This window comes from Bidens hawaiensis, unplaced genomic scaffold, assembly GCF_021521415.1.
Source record: "Bidens hawaiensis isolate Kalapana, Puna unplaced genomic scaffold, B.hawaiensis_p1.1 tig00046156_1, whole genome shotgun sequence".
Classification (NCBI taxonomy): Eukaryota; Viridiplantae; Streptophyta; class Magnoliopsida; order Asterales; family Asteraceae; genus Bidens; species Bidens hawaiensis.
The window spans coordinates 28,388-47,171 of record NW_027505971.1 but is presented as its reverse complement, the minus strand read 5'-3'; the positions used below and the strand labels follow the sequence as shown (position 1 = coordinate 47,171).

Sequence of the window (18,784 nt, the reverse complement as noted above, 5' to 3'; positions counted from 1 at the left end):
ACACCTCAACAAACTCCAACTACCTCCACCACTCTATCCCAAGCATGTTCTCTCTATGACTATCCATTCCTCCTTCTACCAATAATTCATTATCGGCTCATAACCCATCCTTACAACATCAACACTCTCCACCACCATCAACACCACCCTCGTCCACCACCCCTCCTCCATCTCTAATCTCACCCGTGCCCACCCCATCCCCCTCTCCCATTGCTTCATCTCATCCCATGACAACTCGTTCTAAAGTTGGAACCTTCAAACCCAATCCGAAACACACGGCTTACCTTTCTACCATAATGCACTCTTGCCTCCATGCGGCACTGCTTACTAACAGTGCCCCTAAAGGCTTCAAAAGTGCTTCAAAACACTCTCATTGGATGACTGCAATGCAAGATGAGGTTTCGGATCTCACCCGAAATCGCACGTGGTCTCTTGTGCCTCGCCCATCTTCTACAAATATTGCAGGCTCCAAATGGGTATTCCAAACCAAATACCGTTCGGATGGATCGCTTGATCGGCACAAAGCAAGCCTCGTTGCACAAGGCTTCACTCAAATACCGGGCCTAGACTTTAATCACACGTTTAGCCCGGCTGTGAAGGCATCCACCATTCGCATTGTTCTATCATTAGCCGTCATTAATCGTTGGTCTCTTCGCCAACTAGATGTAAACAATACGTTCTTAAACGGTCATCTTTCGGAAACCGTTTACATGGAACAACCTCCCGGGTTTATCGATCCCAAATTTCTGAATCATGTGTGCAAACTAAATAAAGCACTCTATGGTTTGAAACAAGCTCCTAGAGCTTGGTTCCAACGGTTGAGCTCGTTCCTTCTTTCTTTTGGTTTCGCATGTAGCCGCGCCGATCCATCGCTCTTTATCTATTGTCAAAGAGACTCCATCATGTATCTTCTTGTATATGTAGATGATCTAATACTCACCGGAAATAAACCCTCCCTGATCACCTCTTTCACGGCTAGGCTACATCAGGAATTTGCCATCAAAGACCTCGGTTTGCTAAGTTACTTCCTTGGTCTTGAAGTAGTTCATGACAGCAATGGTCTTTTTCTCACCCAAACCTAATACGCCAATGACATTCTAACCCGAGCCGGCCTGACTGAAGCCAAACCGGCACCCACTCCACTCGCCTCAACCGACACTTTCACCAAAGAAAGTGATCCTTTCTCCGACCCTACCCTTTACCGTTCCCTCGTTGGAGCTCTTCAATACCTCACCATCACCCGTCCCGACCTATCCTACGCCGTCAATCAAGCCTGCCAATACCTTCACTCCCCAACCGACCACCACTTTCAACTTGTTAAACGTATTATCCGTTATGTCAAAGGAACAATCTCTCATGGTTTAGTTTTCACGCGACCAACTACTGCTTCAATTTTAGGGTATTCGGATGCGGATTGGGCTAGGTATATCGAAACTAGAAGGTCAACTTATGGTTACTCAATTTTCTTAGGCGGAAACTTGATCTCATGGAGTGCAAAGAAACAACCGGTATCACGATCAAGCTGTGAATCAGAGTATCGGGCAATGGCGAATGCTGCAGCTGAGATTGTTTGGGTTACTCACTTGCTACAGGAACTACATGCTCTTCCCAAGACTCGGCCACCTCTCTTATGCGACAACAAAAGTGCTTTGTTTATGAGTCAAAATCCAATTTCTCACAAGCGTGCTAAACACATCGATTTGGATTATCACTTTGTTCGGGAGCTAGTTATGTCAGGAAAGTTACACACTAAATTTGTTCCTACCAAGCTTCAACTTGAGGACATATTCACAAAGAGCTTGCCAAGACCTCTCTTTGAACATTTTCGAGACTTGCTTCGCGTACATCCGTCGCCGTTTCGCTTGCCGGAGGGAACAACCGTATCACTCAATCAAATCAACAAACTCAACAAAGTCAATAGTCTTCACCTTTCTCTCCTAAAGTTACTCCGGTCAATATTGAATAGTCAAGTTTGTTGTAACTTACCATTATTCTCTCCATTGTATTATTATTTATAGTTTTGTAAATCATATTGTAAATCAATAGAGATTTACCTTCTTTCACTTTAATTAACAAACATGAACAAGAAATAAATTATGATTCATTAGGTTTTGTGAACCATTAGTTTGTTCATTAAGAACTTAACAATGACGATGAACAAAACTTCGTTCAGTTCAGTTCAGTTCACTTTAATTCCATTTTATTCAGTTACAAACTTACAACCTCTAGCTAGGCCAAAGGCCTTTGGAAAAGAAAACTATTATTTGGATAAGGTAACTAAAGACAAAACGCTAATATAGGTTTTTCATAATACTTCTTCCATTTGAAATAACGAGTCTCGTCTCGGGTGTTTTATTATGATTCCTCTGTTTAAAATGTCAGAACAAAGAAGAATCGTCCAACTAATGATAAAGAGGATCCATCATTTGAAATTACAAATTACGTAGAAATTAAAGCATCTCTGTCCTAGAAACATTGAACATCTCGTTTTCTTCATTTTGAAAAAGAAAATTCGTGAATAGATGTATTCAAGTCCGCTAAATAGATTATTTAGTTGGTAAATTGTTTTCGTGTGGACACTTTTAGCTACGTTTTAGAAATACTTCATACAAAAATACATTTTATTTTACAATCTATAAATATTCAGATAATTTAATCGTTATAATATCTTTTACTCGAAGAGGACGGGTCACCCAAATGAATAGAGTGCATGACTTCCAAATAACATGGCAATATCGCCTCGCTACTTGTAGGTAGAGTGGATGATTTCATTTCATGGTAAATGTTTGCTCTTTTTGTCCATTATTGTATGTTGGAGAATTAAAAATGAATTAATAATTTATTTATTACATATTATTATTATTACACATAGATAGTGTCAACCCTTCACAAATTTTATTCACTCAAACCTTCCACAATTTTTATTCACACAAACCTCTACTATTTTTATTCATTCAAATCCTCAATAGTTAATTTCTCAAAAGATGATCTCAGGATATTCATAATGTCAAACGATTCCGATAACAATATTTTTTTCAAACGTTATATAGTAGTAGTAGTAAACAAGAAATTGGGAGAAAATATAATTGGTCGAAGAATCATTTAGCTTAAATTTTCGTATTTTAAATTTTTGTTTTGAATTGTCGTAGTTATTTTTCCGGTTTTCAATTACTATTTTTAGTTTTGATGAAATTTTAATTTTAATTTCATTTAATTGTATAATTTATTTTTATTAGGAAAAAGGTTATAGGGTATTTGTGGGTATGTGTTGCTAGTGATTAGGTGATTTGTCAGTACTTGAATTGATGGTAAAAATGAGGTAGCAGTGCAGAATTGGTCAATACATGAGTAGTATCCATGAGTATTCATTCCCGTCTTCTATCACTACTACTCTATACTAGTTATTAATAATTTAATATTAAGAGGTTGAATATATTGATTCTTTTAATAAAATATATAATACAATTAATTGACCATATGTTTTATATCATATTCTAGACAATAAACGGGATTTATCATGTGGGTCAAGTTATTCTATAAAGGCTAATAAAAATAAAAAGTGTGATAATCCATAAAAAATTGACATGTGTTAACTGGGGACTAAAAGAAAAATGGTACAAAAGGTAATAGTACGTATTTTCTCTCTCCACATGCAAGTCACATGTTAATACTCCCATCATTTTAGAACGTTTATAACTTTTCCGAATGATATCATGCACCACCTTAGACACCGAAAAGGGGGCACCCTCAAAAATAACCTCATTTCGTGAAATCCAAATCATCCAACACGTGACCGCCGAGATGGATTGAATAGCAAGACTTTCCTCCTTGTTCGAAGTGTACTGGGTGGGATATACGAGTTATCTTGGAACTGGAGATGGTGTGCTTCAAATATGTACATGATCACTTGGTCTGAAGTAACACAGATGGGTCACCGGAGAGAGGCTGATGTGGAAGATGCAGACGGGGGCTGGGAAGAGGTTCATTACAGGAAGGCGGACCAGTCGGAGAAGGCTTCATTTAAACCTGAAGCTACTACTTTTTTCGTTTCGAATCTACCGGAGGGTTGCGATGGGCATTTCCTGTGGAAGGTTTTTGAAGGATTTGGCTTCATTGTGGACGCTTTTGTGCCTAGGAAGAAAGATAAGTATGGTAACAACTTTGCGTTTATAGGTTTCATTAACGTAAAAGATGCCATGGCGCTCCGGGAAAGCCTTAGAAAAGTTAGGATTCATAAAAACAAGGTAAAGGTGAATGTGGCTCATTTTGACAAGACGGAGGGCAAGAAACCTCAGAGGACAACTAGGGTGGAGTATTCACTGAAGAACTGTGCTACTCGTCCACCAAGTCAGTATGAGGAAAACAAACAACAATGGCGAAGAGTTGACACATCATACAAGGAGGTGTTGTTGAAAAATAACTACGATGGCCATCAAGAAACGGTGGTCGAGTTGTCGTCACCAGACTGCACGACATCTCAGGTTGGCATCATGAAGCAACTAAGAGATAATCTGTTGCAAACTGGTTGGAATGATGTGGTCATTAGATATCTTTCGGTTGTCCGGATATAGCGAATGACTTCCTTGTTAATAAATTGGCCATATGTTCTCGTCATTGGTAGTTTGGGAGGGCCAAGATCTGCCATTTGAAAGATTGGTGTGTGTTAAAGGTTCAAGGTATGCCGATACATCTATGGGATGCTACTTGCTTCAACAATGTGGGTAGTCATTTCGGTAAGGTGGTTGGAACGGCAGAATCATCTGTCAGAAGTTCCAATATATGATTAAGTACAAGAAATTGGAGAAAGGTCTGCCTGCACATGTGAGGTCGAAGAAGGTTTGTCCTACCCCACCACCACCCCATAATGGACCTTTTGCAAGTGGGCCTAGATCTGATTGTAGTGTTTTGGGCTTGGAGAATTTGTTCAAATCTGGTGGGCCTTTTTCTGAGACACCAGCCCGTGGACTTTCAAACGGAAAGTCGAATTTGGGTAGTGACCCATTTGGTTTAAAGGAGTTAATTGAAAATATGGCACATGAAAAAGAGGTGCAACATCAAAAGCGACAACCAACGGATTCTTCTCAGTGCAGAACTTCGGTGGTCTCTAAAAGAAATATGGCGTTGATAAATTTGAAGAAAAGAAGGCCGTCTCATTCTCTTAAATTACGAGACTTGATTTGGTGTTCTATATCCCGCAAGAATCCTAGCGGGAAGACTAGGTTGAACTTTGAAGAGGAGACCGGACCCGAAGTACAATCTGCGCGGAGGAAAGTTTGGTCAGAGCCTGTTCTTGCCAATGAGGTTAGATGTACGGTTAGTGTGGGGGAGGTGGTTGGTTTTAGAGTCTCTGATCGAATTCATTAGGAAGTTCTGGTGCCTTTTTGAGAACGATGTGGTAAATATGATGAATCGTTTTTATGATCAAGCTAAAATCAGTTTTGGGTGTAATTTCAGTTTCATAACACTTTTACCTAAGGTTCGAGACCCACAAAAAATTGAGGATTATAGGCCAATCAATCTCATCGGGTGTATTCCCAAAATTAGAAGTTTTAACCGGAAGCGAAACCCATTTTCGTGAGCTCCTATGGACGGTCGTGATGACCTTCACCCAAAGAGAGTGATTATCATTTTTATACCGTGCAAGCCACTTTGCTAACAATGCCATATTTGCAGCCTTTAAAGTACCAACTTCTAAACCACCCCGGTCCTTATCAAGAACAAGGAGGAAAGTCTTGCTATTCAATGCCATAACTAGAATTTATTTGTTCATGATCATCATAAAATTCATTTCTCTATTGATGTGTCTAGCTTATGTTTTTATTTAAAAATATATCATGCGTTTCGATGACCAGACTTGACCCCTTGGTTTCGTATTGTATAAAGCTGGGTGTTATAGAGGTATCATCGATGTCACATAAACATGATGGCGCCATAAACACATGCCATGCAATTTTTATTAGGCGCCATAGATGGGGAGCGCCACCACACTAACGTTGCTATCAAAGAAAATAATGGGTCTACCGCACTAAGACCATCTTCAGTGGGTGGTTTTTGTGTGGTTCAAACCAACCCAAAAACCAAGTAACTATTGGAGAGCTTGGTTTAAACCAAAAACCAATTTTCAAGTTTGGTTTTTCAAACCATCAAAAACCACCAATTGTGGGTCCCAACACTACATCTTTCACCCAACACACACACACACACACACACATATATATATATACACACACCCATATTTATATTTATAAAATATATTAAAATATTATACATATATACATATTTTCTATATTTATTTCAAAAATTATGTATTTTTTGTCTATTTTTTACGTAGCGACAAGTTTAACGGCTATTTTTAACGATTTTATTATCTATTTTACGACTCTTAATTAGAAAAAACAAACATTACAAGAAGTCTACAAAAAACGTTACAAAGAATCATTGAAAAAAAACATTGCAAGAAGTCTTAGGAAAATAAAAGTTACAAGAGGACCTACTAAAATAAAGAGTACTAAATTTTTATTATATTTTTATTTAAAAAAATTAAATATTTTATAGTATTGTGAAATTCTTATTTAAAATAAATGTAAAGTAAGTGATGATGTGAAAATGTAAAAATGGTTTGAGAAAGTGTATTGTTGGAGTAAAAAGTGTTGTTTTTAAGAAAGCTGATGTGACAGTGACGTGGCTAGTTTGAACAAAAAACGATCTAACAATCAAATGAATGAATTAATTGTGTAAAGTGTAAACCAATAAAAAAATCCACCTCAACCCACTTTACCACTCTCATTTTTATTTAATATTTGAATATTTTAATTATTATTTTAATGGAGTAGTGGCTAGTTATCCCACAGCGCTTAAATTAACGGGTGGCTAATTATCTTATGTGGCAGTGACGTGATGCGTTATCTCATAACACATAACCTAAAGATATAATATTTACACCTCATATTTAGAGAATAACTAGGATTTAGGCCCGCGCCTCGCGACAGGACCGTTATATCGAACAAAATATATTAAGTAAAAGCGTTAAACCATAAACTCATTGCAAGTTGATACGAAGTCAGTATGTATCAAGTTACTATATCGAAACTAAACAAAAGAAATAAACATGTCAATGCCAAAATACAACAAATTATCATATGTGGAACTAAAAAGACCGACATGTTACCGTTGTGAACCAACACAAATTCGATTCGTATCGACGGTACCAACACAAATTATTAAACATAAATTGGTAATCCAAAAAAAATATTTTAAAGGCGAGCAAGGTATCAAACATTGAAACGCGAATATAAACCATGCGATGATGAGATATTTTAAAATCATAAAAAAAATTTCGGTTATTGTAAAGACGAACTATAAAAAAATATGAAAGGAAAGTTTAAGAAAATCGTTTAATAAAGAAATAAAATATATCAAGCCGACACTTGCGCAAGTTTAATGTTTAAAAATATAGTTGGTTAAATATTTTAATTAGTTAACAAAAAAAATTATAAAGGAAGTAAAAACTATAATTTTTATTTATGGTATTATGATTAATGAATTGATGATTATAATAATTAATAAAATATTAAAAAATAAATAGTAAAATGAATAGTAAACTTGTGAGAAGGATTTAATCCCTTTTTAATATATATATATATATGGAAAAGTTTTGTTGTTTAAGTAATTTTAATACCTTTTGAATTATTAGTTGAAAAAATAAATGAGAGAACACGAAAATAGCGGTGGACTTGAGTGTTTAGTAATGCTCAAAAACCTAGTCGTCTAGTGGTAGTTGGATGAGTACGTTTTAGGTGTAACAAGAAAATCGTTGTTACAAAAATATATTTAGCAAAGATGTTTGAACTTGTAGAGTTGCAGAAGATGTTTGAACTTGTAGGATGTACTTTTATGGGTTTTGGACTTTTGGGAGCTTATTTTTATTATGTATTTGTTAGCTTCTCTTGTCGCGAATTCTTTTGAAATTGTCCTTGTATTTATAAATTTTAATCTACACTATTAAAATTAAAAATGTCTATATGATATGTATTTTGGTAATATACAGCTTAGTTTTTCGAAAAAAAATAGTTTAGTAAAGTAAAATATTAAACTTAATAAAAAAATAAATTTTTAAATAAAATATAAAATATTGAAATAAAAGGACAAGAACACCACCAATTGTGGTCAAGAATCATTTTCAATCACCAAATAAACAAGAGCCACTTAATACACTTGGCTCCTATGAAATATCTCAGTGGAGTACAAAACTGAACTCTTGGTGAACCCATCTATAATCTTGCTAGCCAATCAAAATGTAGCAAAAGATATTATCAAGATAAGCATTAGATCATCAATCTGACCCAAAAACATAGTATAAATCCACTTCCAAACCAACCCATGTTTCATAATTCAAACCTAATTAACCATCACAACATCAATCAAAAAATGGCAGCTTCCACTATGTCTCTATCCTCATCTTTTATTGGACAAGCTGTGAAATCAGCTCCAGTTTCTGACATCATTGGGAATGGAAGAGTTTCCATGAAGAGGTCAGCAACTGTCAAGAAAACCGCGCCATCTGGGAGCCCATGGTACGGCCCTGACCGTGTTAAGTACCTGGGCCCATTCTCTGGTGAGGCCCCATCTTACCTCACTGGAGAATTCCCAGGTGACTACGGTTGGGACACTGCTGGGCTCTCAGCTGACCCAGAGACATTCGCCAAGAACCGCGAGCTTGAGGTCATCCACTCCAGATGGGCCATGCTCGGGGCTCTTGGCTGTGTCTTCCCCGAACTCCTGGCCCGCAACGGGGTCAAGTTCGGGGAAGCAGTCTGGTTCAAGGCTGGAGCCCAGATCTTCAGCGAGGGTGGCCTCGACTACTTGGGTAACCCAAGCTTGATCCACGCACAAAGTATCCTTGCCATCTGGGCGACTCAAGTGATCTTGATGGGTGCGGTTGAGGGTTACAGAATTGCGGGTGGTCCACTTGGTGAAGTGGTGGACCCACTCTACCCTGGTGGTAGCTTTGACCCATTGGGGTTGGCTGATGACCCGGAGGCTTTTGCTGAGTTGAAGGTGAAGGAGCTCAAGAACGGGCGGCTAGCCATGTTCTCGATGTTCGGGTTCTTTGTTCAAGCCATTGTGACCGGAAAGGGGCCTTTGGAGAACTTGGCTGACCACCTTGCGGACCCTGTTGCAAACAACGCATGGTCATATGCTACAAACTTTGTTCCCGGAAAGTGAGCTTGGGATTGAGTGAATTGTGAATGTGTGACATGAAGTTTGATTGATGTCATGATTTTTGTGAATTATTATTATTATTAGTAAAATATATGGCTTGAGTTTGTGCATTTTTGTTTGTTTAGTTTTCGTTTTCTTTTGCTTCTATGACTATAATTATGAATTATCAAAACCGACAAAGACAAAAGTATATTAGTTATTAGTGTGTTATCAATTATATTATTAGTGCTATGAGGAAAGTTACAATCTGAAAGAAATTTAATGGACTTGTTACAATGATAACTCAAATCAGTAACACGAGATTACATATGAGTGATGGGAAAAAGACCGTACACTTTCATCATACTCGCTACCCCCCCCCCCCCCCTTATCTCTCTCTCTCTTCGTTTGTTTATATCCGTAACGTTTCTTCAAGATGTTGGGCTGCAACAATTGGGCTCAGACCGGGTTCATCACACTCGATTATAAAATTGTGTCACACCCAGCCTAATACCTGTTAGGTTCTTAAACATACTTGTTCGTATCCATACTTATGTTTGTATAATTTTAATAATTTTAACCACTATAATATGCTAGAATACGATTATATTTATATCAGCACAATAAAATGTTAGAAAGATGTAAAACAGGTACCTCCAATGCTTAATAATATTAAGAAAATTGAATTTTAATAATCTAAATATTAACGTAACGGTCGGCTTAATCCCAACTCATGAAATGTTTATCGACAGTCTCAATTTTAAATATTTTTCTTTTAGCGATCACATACTGACTAACAGTTGACCTAGTTAGGTTTGTTGACGTCGACTGTCACATAAACAGTCCACGTCATCAAAACTTTGTCACGTAAGTATGCCACATTGTCATAACTTTGACGTATTTGCCACATAAGCAGCCTACCTTATAAAAAGAAAATAGTTGGATTAGCTTTCAGTTAGTATGAGATCCCTCACGAGTCCATATTGGATTGGAATAGCTTGATACCCATGAAGGTGAATTTGGTTGTGTGGCGAGCTCTCATTAATTGACTTCCCATATATGATAATTTGTTAAAAAGAAAGGTTGTTTTTGGGCCAAATATATGCATTTGTTGCATATCCATAAGAGAGTCAATTGATCATTTGTTTGCAAGCTAATATGTGGCTTTTATGGTATGGTATGGTATGGTATGGTCAGTTGATCACCTGGAGCATCTGGAGAGCTCGAAATAAACTAATATTCTAGAATGAGCCCATAAAGATTGGTAACATTCTTGGTGAGATAAAGGTGTTAATTATTTTATGAATTAAAAAATAGTGAAATGTTGGATGTAGATTGGGTTAGTTGGAATAGATCGATTTTGTATTCTGATGGTTAATTTGTTGTATTTATGCCCTTGCTAGCCTCTCGTTAGGAGGGTTCGGTTTTGGTTTTACTGAAATTTGTCGTACAGAAAAAATTTTTGTTTTGTATACATTATATCCAAATTCAATTTTATAAATATTTGCAAGCTACTACTAGTTTTTCTAAAAACTATTAATTTATTTTCATGTACATTCTTCAAAATTGTTTCTTATAAAAAAAATTAAGGGGATAAAAGGAAAAAAGTAATGCGCAGATACTCACTCGATACCGCTTGAAAAAATACTTGGAAAATGCTCGCTTGATTTTGGCTCGGTTCTATTTTGAGTCGATCGACTCGATTTCGATTTGTAAACAAGCCAAGCAGTGAGCAAACCCTCGCTTGGTTCAGCTTGGCTCGGGCTTGTGAACAGCCTTGCTCTTTAGTTAAAGGTGCGCAAACTGGTATTTTCATGAACTGAAACCGGGTAGGAACCGGTTCCGGGTATGGTTAGCAATAGTCATAACCGCGTTGGGTAGGAACCAGTTCCAAGTATATTTGGTATTTGACCGGGTCTCGAGTAGGGTAGGGTCGAGTTTTAACCGGCTATTTCTGGTTCTGGTGGGTCCAGGTCGGATCTGGTTCCAGGCACGACTCTGAGGAGAAATCATATATTAGGTTGTACCCACGGGTCACATACGGGTCGGAGCAATGTTGTAAAAGTAGGTCTACAAGGCCGAGTACTCTCCGAGTACTCGTTACAAGGTTAGGCGCCGAGTGGAGTTTTTTTTAACTCCGCCTAGTTTCAAAGAATTTATCAAAGGTGGTCAACATCAGTTAGAATCACATATAGTTGGTCAACTTCGGCCGATTTTGACTTAAAAAGTAAAACATAATTCATATTTTTATAATACTAAAAAAAGAATATCACTTTTTTAACTAATAATTAGCAAATTTCATAATAATTTAGTATCTAAAAATATATTTATCTTATTTATATTTATATTCACTTATTTTCTTATAAATATTAGTAAACTTATGATATTTGACATATATATAATATCCAAAAGGTAATTTTCTTTATATTTATCATTTTCGAGTATTCCTCGAATACTCCGAGTACACCCAACTCTCCAATCAACCGCCAGAGTCCGCTAGCGACTTTTTGAACCTTGGTACGGAGTATTTTGTGCATCTCTATCTTTAGTAGTTGAGAGAAAAAGTAAAATGGGCCGGCCCACGTTTAACATCCATCGAAGCCTTCTAACCTCGTATATGTAACAAACCTTAAACCCTAGATTCATCTTCATTATCAGCGCCTCACAGTAACTGTACGAGGACAGATCATCACCACATCCTCAAAATGAGTTACAAGGTTAGTAAATTATTATCTCAGTTTTGAGGTAACCCGAATTGCAATTGTCTAATTGTTTTGTTGTTGTTTGGTTGCAGTTTCATCAGTTTCAGGTTGTAGGCAGAGGCTTACCGACTGAGACAGATGAGCACCCTAAGATCTACCGTATGAAGCTTTGGGCCACCAATGAAGTCCGTGCTAAAAGCAAGTTCTGGTACGTATTGACTAACTTTTTTGAATTAGTTACTTGTAATTGTACATTTGATTATTATTGTATTGATTATGTATTTCATGTAGTGTTGTAGATCTTGTTAGACCCAGTTAACAGTTATAGGAATTTATTTGGATTAATCGAATTGGAATTTTTATATGTATATATATATATATTGTATATGCTATATAATTTTGAAAATTTGCATAATAAAGTTTACATAAGAACTTCAAAGTTCTCTAGGGGTGTGCATGGTTTTGTTCGGTTCGGTTATTATCCTCAGCTGAAACTTAAGTAATTAATTGGTTCTGTTTGTTCTGTTGGTTTGCCGGTTTTTGGTTTAGTTTCGTTAATAACCAAAACCAAATTTGAGCTAAAGTTATGTCTTATAAATACATAAAATGGAGATATAAATGTATTACGTAAATAAATACATAAAATGGTGGTATAAAAGCTAGGAATATATGAAATATGAATGGTTCGGTTTGGTTCGGTTAATTGAGGACTACAAATTCGATTAAGTTTGGCTCTGTTTTGTCATTTTTTGGTTCGGGTCGGGAACTTTGAGTTAATGGGTTAAAACCAAGGTCTTATTTGGAGCAATTTTGATTTGTCGGTTTGATTAGCTGAGATCACATCGATAGCATACCTATTAACGATTAATCACTGATTAATTTACGTCTAAATGTGATTTTCACAACACTGGAAATGTATCTCATGATGTTGTAATTTAGATACTATTTGAGGAAGCTGAAGAAAGTGAAGAAAAGCAATGGTCAGATGCTTGCCATTAACGAGGTAATTACTCTTAAAATTTTTATTTTACTTGTGTTACATGTTTTAGAGTTGTGAATGGTATTAAGTTTTAAAATGATAAAAATGGTTAGTAATTTGCATACAATAAACTTTTATTGCTTGTACAGATTTTTGAGAAAAACCCAACAACAATTTAGAACTATGGAATTTGGCTACGATACCAATCAAGAACCGGATACCATAACATGTACAAAGAATACAGGGACACAACCTTAAACGGCGCGATTGAACAAATGTACACTGAGATGGCTTCACGTCACAGGGTCCGTCATCATTGCATCCAGGTCATCAAAACTGCGACCATTCCCGCTAAGCTTTGCAAAAGAGAGTCTACAAAGCAGTTTCACAACTCAAAGATCAAGTTCCCGTTGGTGTTCAAGAAGGTTCGACCCCCAAGTAGAAAGCTCAAGACCACATACAAGGCTTCAAGACCAAATCTGTTTGTCTGAGTTATTCATGTTGGTGTTTGCCTTTTGTTTTGGATTATATGTTGGTTAGTGATTTTGGATATTATGTTTGTTTTAAATGGAGATTGGTGTTTCTTTTAAATTTGCTGTGTTTGCTTGGTTACATGTTTAGTATGGTTATTGGTTTTGTTTATACAGCTTGAAGATCATTGTTGGTCGAAACTGAAAACCAAACTAAACCAAATTCAGTTAGTTCAAAACCGAAGATAAAATGCATAGTAGATCTAATACGTATCATCAATCTACTGTATAATAAATGAGTGGGTTTTTTTAGCAACGTTTCACCAAATCTCTTTATTGTGCCATGTGGCATTCTAAATCATCAATTTTCAACATGGCATATTAATTTTCAGTCTTTCACCCTCTTTTTTTAGTAACCAAATTCACAATCCTACTGGGATTATAGGTGCCCAAATCGGGTTTTTTAAATACTCGTGTTCGGGTATGGAACCGAGTTCGGGTATGACCGGGTATTGATAATTTTTGGGTCGGGTTCAGGTCAGGTATTGTCTCTAAAAACCATACCCTATTCATCGGGTTCGGGTTGGGTATAGAACCGGGTATTTGAATACACTATTATCGGGTATTGAAAAAAATGCTATTTACGGGTTTTTTCGGGTTTTTTTTCGGGTATAGAATGGATTTTTTAAAAGTTTGCACTTTTTAGGGGTATTTTTTTGGTATACATCGGGTATTTGAAATACCCGGTTTCGGGTATTGAAAAAACCCAGTTCTTGGTATGGAACCGGTTCGGGTTTTCGAGTATTACTGGGTACAAATCGGGTCCGGTTCGGGTTAGGGTTTTTGTAACATCCTAAAATTTTCGTATTTAATAAAAGAAAGTCGCGTTTAGTTATTGGGTCTAAATAATTAATTAGTATTAATAAAGAATCATGGATTTGGATTAATGAAGATGGATTAAAGGGTAATGGGCCTTAGGTCCATGGGCTTTAAAGGATATAAATACCTCCTTAAACCACCCTAAAACCCTAAATCCTCATTTCCTTTCATCCTAATCTCTACACACTCCAGACACACACACACAGCACCTTACATACGACCGTGAGAGTGAAACGGGATTCGAGTCCAAAAATCAAGCCAACCATTATTAGATCTTCAATATACGAGCTAGATACAAGATAACCAAGCAAACCGAACACATAAAGGTATGATTTCGATCTTAAAGTTCATGTTTTTTATACGGTTTGCCATGAAACTTGAAACTATAATAGATCGGGTCTAAACGAAACGTAAAATAGCGAACTTAATGCTAGGACGAACCTAATAAACCCATAAACATGTACGGTTCGTTTAAGATAAACCATAGATCATGTATTGAACGTTTTTGAAATTAAAGATCCAAACTTTACATGTTTTCGGGCCAAATCTTATCTAAAAACGACCATAGGAATGATCACGGGTTTGGGTTGTATCATATCCCTGTGTTTCGCGATAAAACGAAGACGATTATGGGAGGTTAAAGTCGCACAGTGGCTGCTGCTAGGGCAACTTCGCCCGCAGCTAAGATCGCTGCATAAGTTCGCTGTAGCTACTACTGCATAACTTCGCCGAAAGCAAGTTCGCCGACAGGCAACTTCGCTGTAGGCTAAGTTCGATTCATGTTTAACTTCGCCAAGGCAACTTCGCTGAAGGCTAAGTTCGCCTCTGTTAACCTCGCCATACAAGATCGCTGATTGTTAAGTTCGCCAGAAAACAAGTTCGCGTACACATAACTTCGCCGCATATAAGTTCGCTTAAGTTAAGTTCGGTAATGAATCGGGTAGCGAATCAGACTTAATTCGTTATGAGGAATGAGTTAACGAATTAGGAAATAAATTAAAATCCTAATGGAAAATGTGTTAAGACAGTTAATGGAAATAAAATTTTTCCAAACTGACCTGGCAGCTTAACCCCAGCTAGGGGCTCTGCCCCTTGGACCCCGCTAGGGGCTGCCGCCCCTAGAACCCCGCTGCCAGGGGCGCTGCCCCCGGACCCACGTTCGTTGTGGGTCATATAAAGATAGAAATACGATACGAGTTGTAATAGTTAATTGATACGTGTAATTGTTATACAGTTAGTCATGTACAGCTCAAGAAAGGGATTACCATAAACGGTGAACGTAACCGCCTTCAGGTGAGTTTCTAGCCCCACTTCCTTGTTATGTTTTCGGGGCTGTGTGCATACTCGATGTGAATGTTAATACACATACCTTAAATGGCAAGTGTATGTCTTAATGACATATGTGATTGCTATGAATGTATGCTTGACAGTACGTGAACGACCTTCGGGTATTGCACGTATCGTTAAGGCAAGTAAAGTGTAGTATGTATGTTATGTGTATGTGAATAAGGAAGTACGTACGACTATGATATGTAGGATGTTAAATGTATGGATGTGATAATGGTGATGATAATTAAAGGTAAGGTAAGGTTAAAGGGTTGTATACCCTAACAATTTATGCGAAGGTTAAAGGGTTGCATACCCTAACAATTTATGCGAAGGTTAAAGGGTTGCATACCCTAACAATTTATGCGAAGGTTAAAGGGTTGCATACCCTAATAATTTATGCGAATGTTAAAGGGTTGCATACCCTAATAATATATGCGAAGGTTAAAGGGTTGCATACTCCAATAATATATGCGAAGGTTATGGGGCGAAATGCTCTTTATAACGTAAGGTATGAATATGAAAGGAAAAGAGTAAGTAAGTAAGTATGTATAAATGAAAGTATGAAAGCATGGGGTACGTATGAAAGCATGTAATTATGAATATGTTGTATGTTGTATGATTAACTAGAACTCACTCATCATAGCTAACTTTTAGTATGCACGCAGGCGAGTAGGATGAGACAGCTGGCGTGAGTGGAACACATGGCAGAAGAATAAAAGCCTGACATCTGAAGACCCTTTTATGTTTTATAAATTATGTTTTAATTTCGAAAGACACGAAGAATGTTTTAAGACATGTTTATTATTTGATATGTAATGTTTTATGAAAGTTTTATATTCCGCGTAAAGTTTTTAATTAACTCTGATTTTAGAGCTGCGTTTATGAGTAAATCCAACACCAAAGTAGGGCTACCGGCAACAGGGCCTTACAGTTTTAGTGCCAAAATGCATACCCTATCTGTACCCTACGGGTAGGGTCGGGTACGAGTTCGGGTATTAAAAAAACGGGTTCCGGGTTTTTATTTCGGGTTCGGTTCCGGGTTCGGGTTTTTTGTGCACCTCTAACCGGGATTGTACAACCCTCTTTCTATCGTCATTTCACATCACAAACCCTACTCGCCAACCTTTCTTTTATAACCGCCTTCATCTTTCTTGCAACAATCAATGTCGATCATCTATTACATGATTAACGAGATTTGTTATTTGACTTATCGATCAAATTGTTGTATACAACACTCAAACTGAAACAAACCCTAAATTTTGAATCTTTCAAAATCCGCTAACAGAACTAAAATAAAACATACCTACTGCCAAAATCATTATCATTCTCATCCAATCTGTGATTTATGCATGTTATTTCACTATTGATTCGCTTCAATTATTTGAATTTGTTATTAATTTCGATTTTTCATGTTTTAAAATGCAGCTTAGATTCGGTAGTGTACTGGTATTGCGGTGGATCTTTTGGCAAGCACCATAATGAAGGTAAATTGTCCAAACAGTGATCCATTTGTTTTCTAGATAATTGCTATGATAGTTATTTGTTTTACACAGTTTGTTTATAAATAAAATTATGTCAACTTTTGTTGCTTCGATATTGTAACTTTAGTGACGCGCTTACTTTATATTTCGTATTTAGGCTCCTAAACATACCTAAGAAAAATGTGTGTCACATGTTTGTGGTTGTTTGTTTTATTTTAACCGAACAAATGATCTAAATTATCGAACAAGAATGAGTAAATATTATCGATTATAAATAGCCCGTGCAACAAAAAGGAAATGTCATACTCTATAGGTCATTTTTTTGTCAAAGTGCAGCAAAATTGTCTTTATTCTAACCTAAAAGATTCATTATTCATGTACTTTCGTTTTTATGTTAATTTAAACATTCGGCTCGGGTTCATTTTTAGTTCAAACAAGTTCTGGTCAATGGGTTTTTCGAGTAAAATGAGTTCACGTCGAAATGAGTTATGATCGGAATGATTTCGGGTTTAAAATGGGTTTTTAAAAGAGTATCAGGTTGGTTCACGTTAAACGGGCATGTCAAAATGGGCTATGATCAGAATGTTCGGGTCCAAATGGGTTGTTTTAAATTATAGTATTTTCTAATTTAAAAGATTCCTTATTCATGTATTTTTAGATTTTATGTTAAATTAAACAAGAGAGTGGGAATTTTAAGTATTGGAATTCAATAATTTGATAAATTCAATACATTTGAAGGGAGTTTGAATTTTAAGTTCGGGTCAAAATTTGGTTACATGTCAATGAGTAAAAGAAGGATGATATTGATCTAGGGCTGTTCACGAGCCGAGCCGAACCGAGCGAAGACTTGCTCGTTGCTTGGCTCGTTTCCAACCGAACCGAACCGAACGGCTGAAATTCGAACCGAGCGAAAACCGAAACGAGCCAAAATCGAATCGAGCACTTTTCGATCGAACATCGAGCGATTTCGAGCATTTTTTATTTCTTTTTCACTTTAAAATTTTCAATAATAAACAAATTTGAAGGTTGTAAATAATATGTTTTATAAATATATTAGTAGTTTTTAGACAAATGTGTAATATATTGTAAACTTTTATTAAAAATAAGTTTGAAGTGAGATATAATGATAACGTAAACAAACTTCTAGTATTCTAAAAACTTGAATCGAAAAAATAAAACAATAAAATTGACGAAATATGAAAGTTTAAATGGGTAAAAATAATTGTAAGCTTATATATATGTGTTTTGTCTATATATTTTTATATTTTTTCATATATAATTATTTATAAAACAAATTAAAAATATTTGAGCCGAACCGAACCGAGCAGGCATTTGCTCGTTGCTTGGCTCGTTTACAAATCGAACCGAGCAGAGCGGCTCATTTTCAATCGAGCGAAAAAACGAACGAGCATTTTCCGAGCAAGCGACGAACGAGTTCGAGCGACGAGCGGTTTGGACGACCCTGTAGATCATATAAGTAGGATTACTCTTGCATGCCCGTTGCCTCATTGGTTGTTGTACAACACCTAAAAACAAGGTTTATTAACTTTTTTTTGTTTGTCTTTTTATATTTTGGAAACAATTCAATGGCACTACAAGAAATTAACCTTATAGCGACCAGGGACGGATTTATACACATGAGTACCGGGTCAAGCGAACCAGGTGTTTTTCGAACCGTAGTGGAGCATTTAATAGCGACTTTTTTAGCGAACCATGTGTTTTCTGGGCTGAACCATATATATA

The 18,784-nt window shown here is 36.5% G+C and overlaps 1 protein-coding gene and 1 pseudogene across 2 annotated transcripts; both read left to right on the top strand.

Moving 5' to 3' along the window:
• The first annotated feature begins 8,387 nt into the window (after positions 1 to 8,387).
• On the top strand, positions 8,388 to 9,332 carry LOC143616196 (chlorophyll a-b binding protein 3C, chloroplastic-like). Its single transcript, XM_077089095.1, has one exon. It carries the CDS (start codon positions 8,428 to 8,430, stop codon positions 9,223 to 9,225), a length of 798 nt encoding a protein of 265 aa, XP_076945210.1. The 5' UTR covers positions 8,388 to 8,427; the 3' UTR covers positions 9,226 to 9,332.
• A 2,493-nt stretch (positions 9,333 to 11,825) lies between these two features.
• On the top strand, positions 11,826 to 13,494 carry LOC143616190 (large ribosomal subunit protein eL20-like; annotated as a pseudogene). The gene is made up of 4 exons (XR_013150616.1): positions 11,826 to 11,918; positions 11,996 to 12,111; positions 12,843 to 12,906; positions 13,032 to 13,494. The product of XR_013150616.1 is annotated as a large ribosomal subunit protein eL20-like (transcript).
• The last annotated feature ends 5,290 nt before the right edge of the window (positions 13,495 to 18,784 follow it).

What these genes read in the sequence shown, in the direction of transcription:
- LOC143616196 (XM_077089095.1), top strand. Translation starts at nt 8,428, where the DNA reads ATGGCAGCTTCCACTATGTCTCTATCCTCATCTTTTATTGGACAAGCT.